General features: G+C 33.1%; 1 protein-coding gene across 1 annotated transcript; it reads right to left on the bottom strand.

The window, feature by feature from the left end:
- Positions 1–4,642: 4,642 nt before the first annotated feature.
- LOC128998920 (baculoviral IAP repeat-containing protein 7-B-like) lies at positions 4,643–5,164 on the bottom strand. Its single transcript, XM_054425277.1, has one exon. The coding sequence runs from the start codon at positions 5,162–5,164 to the stop codon at positions 4,643–4,645; it is 522 nt and encodes a 173-aa protein (XP_054281252.1).
- Positions 5,165–5,857: the final 693 nt, after the last annotated feature.

The raw sequence follows: 5,857 nt of genomic DNA, 5'->3' as shown, positions 1-5,857 counted from the left end.
ACGAAGCGATTTTGGAAAAATGTTATTCCTTATTTTCTCTTTTTTTCACCCAATCACTACGTAAATTATGTCCCCACCTTTTATGAACACCCTGTATAGTTCTGCGTATCTGGATTTTACACCACACAGGTAAATCAAGCTTTCCAAAGGATTGTAACTTATTTTTTTCAGAGTCAAGAACGGGAAGTATTCGTTGTCCAGTGAGTTAATGGCTTAGAGCCTACGTGGCTTTAAAGTGCGCATTTTGAGTTAATCTACAAAGATACATAATTATTACAATCGGTAAATAATAGGGTTAGATACAAACACAAAGGCCAGATGTCCACTTTGATGAATTTTCAACAATCGTTTATTCAGGCTTCTGTTGAAAGTCAAAGTGATAAACGCTCAAATGACTGTTTGGTTTTCATATTCAGATCATCATCAAAAGCCATCAAAATATTGGAATACTGAATTCGTTAAATGATTGAGACTAATTGGAATTTTTTTTAATTCAATGCTTTTGCCTTTTGAATGAGAGAGCCAATCAATGGGTTAAATAGTGGTCAATGGACTAATTCATCTAAAAATTAAAAACCGGCTTTTAAGGTTTTCATTCATAACTAAAAGAGTAAATAGGATTATCCTATCATTTAGATTTAGAGATCAGTATATGTGATCTTTTGGACCTTTTCCAAATATGTTTTTATGAATAATTGATAAATTATTCTTAGTACGTTAAGGGGTTTTGGCTAGTGGTTTGTTTATTAAAAGGGAAATATTTATATATTACATTGATTTTTATGAATTAATTTAATCATAATGTCTTCATGAGTACTAGCATAATTAATTGCTAGGCATAATTGTTTTTTTTAAGTAGCTTAAATAAAGTGAATTGAATTTTAAAATTGTATCTACCCATTACTTTTAGATTGGTGTGAAAGTTATATAAAAATAGAGCGTCCAGATTTACAATGTCAGATAAAGTAGGCTTATATCCCACGAGATATAAGATTTGTTGCTACAGTTATAAAGATATTTTGATGATCAAATAAAATATAGTGCCGAAGCCTATTCCTGTGAGCTGTACTGTTTTGTGCCATTTAAATATTTTTTTGAAAAATCTATATAAAGTGAGTTGGAAAATCTTGTATTTATATTTATAGTGGGGAGGCAAATTTAGTAAAATAGGTAAAATAACAAAGTTGGCTCACCCCGAAAGGTAACCGGTGAACACTATGCTAGATGATATTGTATAGTAGTAAAGATGATATTTTGACCGGTGTTCACTCTGTATGAGTGGGACTCTCTTTTCTGGACGCCATTTTGGAAAATGGCGGATGTCACTGTTTGATCTTTGTATAACTCGAGCAAAAATGAACCGATTTTGATGAAATTTGGTATAAACGTTTAAACTTACATTCTTTCGAACGGGTTCACTAACCAGCATGATCTGATCATGGGAGCGGGGGTTTATGGGGGTTTTATGGGGGGTTTTATGGGGTAAAGATGGGATTTTCTTATTCTTTGCCCCCAAAGTACAAAATTTTCCTATGTTTCTCTAAACCATTTTAAAGGACTTAAAAAAACAAATAATTTAGTATATTAACGTATTTTTGTACCCTTATTGGTTACGGAGAAAATTCAAAAAAGTGTTAATTCAAAATTCCCATGTTATTCTTATGGAGGATATCATCAACTCTTGTAGTTTGCTTGTTTATGGATATATTTTGATCATACTTGGTAAACTTATTTATTTATACTAAGATATTAATATTCTACTAACATTCACGCTTTATTAGCCTCCCTGTAACAGCAAACCTAGGTACTCGTTAAACCTAATGTTATTTAAATTGAATTAATTTAAAAACGAATCAGGCAATTGGAAATCCACTTAGTCTGCAGGTTCGCTGTGAGGCGGGTATTTTATTCTTGACATTTCTTCCTATACCTAGTGGTTCAGGAGATACTGTATAAGCAGTTAAAGTTGGGGTTTCCTCCATGTTAATTACATTGATCCGTTTTAACTGTCAACCTAATCCTAATGTATTTCCTGTGCTATTTCGTTACACTTTTGACTTGACATATAATAACAAATCTAGATTATCAGGCACATCTCAGATTCGCCCGATGCATTAAAATACTTGGTATGCGGCCTCTTGTCTGCCAATTGAGCGGAGTTGATATAAACAAATAACCTTATTTACAAATACATTTTTGTATAAAAAAATATTTTAGATTACAAAATAAAAACATGAGTAAATGTTATTGATCAATAAACCTCATGAATTTAAACCATCGTTATAAGCAATTGCCATCTCTTTTTTCTTTAATTACCATTTGCTTCTCTTATTTATGCTTTTCACTCTCTCTATAGAAAATGGCTCAACATACAAGCCCTAAATTGTTCTTAATCTTGACAATTCTACGTAATAGCCTTGACAAGTCTACCTCAGCCTGATTTACAGTACATTCTTGACTGCAATGTACCGAAATCGATAGATAAGATTCATTGGATATTGCCTTTGAGAACGTTTTACACCATACTGGTGGATAGGCAACAAACAACTCGTTGTACAATGTTGGTCCAATTTATTTTTCAAAAAATGAATGTGTGGGTCAAATTGTACTAAAATGCATATTTGGAAATCTTTTAGTTAATTTTCTGTTTTGGTAAATTTGTACACGAAGCTACCTTACCTATGCTAACACATTACATATGCCTGTAGTAGTCCAAAGATTACTCTGATGTATCACACGACAACCTTTTTAAATGAAGATGTGTTTGTTAAGGGCTTTGCATATAAATTACAACATGAATAAATCATATAAATTAATAATAAACTACAAGAAAATGATTAAAACCGATATAAAATTAGTTTCTGTATTAGGCTACACCATTTAATTTGAGTTGTAGAGAGTAGTGGATACATAGGGCTGCTGAGGAGTGACGTCACAAGAGCCATGTGGTGCTTAATTGACGGTTAAGCATCTGGTGGTAATGGTGCGTGACCTAGCACGTGGTGTGGTGGGTTACGGTATGGTGACGTCATGCTGACGTGTCAGACCTAGGGTGGATCGATATTTTCAAGGTTATTGTTGTGGTTTAAAAAAAAAATCAGCATATCGGTAAAGGGATAAGTACCGATATGCTGATTTTTAATTCTTTATTGAAAAATCAAAATTTACATAAAAGGAATATAATTGTTTTGAAAACTTAAACCTAATACAGATCTAAGCTAAACTAAACATTTGGATCATAGAAGTTATAGGAGATCTACTACAGTAACAACAGTTGTCAAATTGTCATCCACACATGTCGCAAGCGAAACAGTGTTTGCATTGGTAAGAAGAGTAAATTACGATTTTTTTGTCCATGCATATTATACACTCAAAGTTTGTTTCTTTTATTGGAAACATAGTAGGAATTTTGTTAAATTTGAGAAATTAGCTATATATATATACGACATAAAACTGTGCGAGATAACTATTTGTACATGTTACCTTTGCAATGTTTGCGATATAATTTTTTGTTAATGAGATGTTGTCTTTAGCTAGTTCCACTACAAACTAATGAGAGACCCATCATACACATTCTTTTATGCTGTTTATGATTGCTATCTGGTATACAGCAAACATTCGCAATTGAAATATTTCCACTTTTGTCTTTGCATTTTATAAGATCGTCAAGTGAAAAGTTTGTTATTATGTACATATTACGAAAAGTGTTTGGATTTTGGTTTGCAATGTTTCTGTGAGAAAACTTATTAAAAACCACTATTTTATTATGTCACCATTATAAACATAAATTCAGAACTAAACTAAAATATCACTTTAATCCTGCAAGGTGTATCAGCTATTTAACTGGTATGGAAAAGTAATGTACACAGTGTTTCTACTTCTTCGTGAACAGTTGGCGGTACATGCGGGCAGATCATTGTTCCACTAATTACAACCATGTGCCACATTTGCAACATAGGCCTAGTACCTTATATTTCTAAGACTTGTTTATTCATTCAAATCGTTATGTTTTTGAATGATTTTTTTAAAATAACAAACATTTGGTATATTGCACATTGCTTAATGTTAGACGTACAAACGATCAAGCTATAAAAAAACAAATTCCCCACTCTTTACCCTATAATTTACTATTTATTTAAAGCAAATGTTGACTCTCATTAAATACTCTTGGTTGTATTGTAATCCAACGTATTTCTGTTTATCGTTTGTCCTTTTGTGAAACTGTTTGAATGTTTTTTTATTGCTAGTTGTAGTACAGAAAACTATTCAATTTAACTAATTTCACTGTTAAATATGTACAAATGTTAGGTAAGCTTTCTTTCACCGTCTTCTAGTCTTTCTAATATATCTATCACTTCATTGCTGAACATGAATCTTTTTACACTGTATGATATTATATAAGCATCGGTTTATGACCTAGCACGTGACCTAGGACATGGTGTAGTGGGTTATGTCATGGTGGCGTGTCAGAGCTAGGGTGGATCGATATTTTCAAGGTCGTTGTTTGGGTTTAAAAAAAATCAGCATATCGGTAGTGGGATGAATACCGATATGCTGATTTTTGTTAATTCTTTATTGAAAATTTAAAATACACACAATATAAGGAATATAGCTGTTTTAAAAACTTAAACCTAATACAGATCTAAACTAAAAACACTTGGATCATAGAAATTATAGGAGCTCTACAGTAACAACAGTTATCGAATCTCCATCCGCATATGTCACAAGCGAAACAGTGTTTGCATGGCAAGAAGAGTAGATTACGATTTTTGTTCATGCATATTATACACTCGATGTTTGATTCTTCTATCGGTGGGGGTACAGCAATGTTGTTTGTTGGAATCCTTTTCTTTTGTAGGGCGTTTCTTTCGGTTCTGGATCTCATTTCGTTGACGAAATCTTGTCCTTTGTGTACCAATACGAACGGACACTTGGGAAACCATTTCGCGTGTTCTTCCCAAGGATCATCGATATCTTGCCAATGGTGTAGTCCACCACCGCAGTAAAAACAAATCGTTTGGTCCTTTTTTCCTGCGTAGAAGAATCCTGCTTCAGCGAGTTCGATTCTACATTCGCTAACAAAACTTCTCGTTCGGGCGTGTATGTACGAGTTGATCCTATCATTTTCTTTTGAATATTCAGGATGTTTTATACACCACGACATGTTACTTCGAGCTCCGATGAGAGTAAAGTGGATAGTAGTAGGTCTCGCATCGTCCTTTTATGCGGTAGGTACCTTATTTTCGTGGAATGAAAACCAGCTTCTGATTGGTTGATTACAGCAGACGTTGCAATGTTCAAGGTCATCCAAAGTAAATTTTAAAAAACAACATATCGGTATTGAAACAAAATACCGATATGATCTAGCTTTTATTTTTCCCATATTTATTTCAAACATTTAGATAAACATATTTACAATAAACATTATTTTGACTACGCTAAATTATTACATTTGCAAAAACTAAACCTAAGATACAAATCAAATGAAGGTGAGGTGTAATGAAGAGGGTTCCCGATGATGGTGGTGTAGAATGCTCCTGTTTTGACTTGTGGTCAGGTCGTAAATTTATGGAGTTATTTCGTACTGAAGGAGTAGATTGATTGTGTTTAGTCTCGTTGCAAAGATTAGGTGTAATGGTGTAGACTTCTGATTGTAGCGGTGGGGTAGAGCACTCCTCGTCGTAGTCAGACCCGTTGTAATCACTAAAGTTCATAAATGGTAAATATTGTCCATGCTCCTTTAAGAATATCCCCCTCGTTTGTTGATGTTCAAATATTAAATTCCAATCTAAATGATCTTTGTAGTTTTCGATAAAACTTTCAGAAAGGTTTTGATATTTACAAATTTCCTTCCAAC

The sequence above is a fragment of the Macrosteles quadrilineatus genome, unplaced genomic scaffold (genome assembly GCF_028750875.1).
Source record: "Macrosteles quadrilineatus isolate MER2022 unplaced genomic scaffold, UCM_ALF_1.0 Scaffold_7__1_contigs__length_78375512, whole genome shotgun sequence".
NCBI lineage: Eukaryota > Metazoa > Arthropoda > Insecta > Hemiptera > Cicadellidae > Macrosteles > Macrosteles quadrilineatus.
The sequence above is the reverse complement of the archived record's forward strand: the minus strand, read 5'-3'. Positions and strand labels throughout refer to the sequence as shown.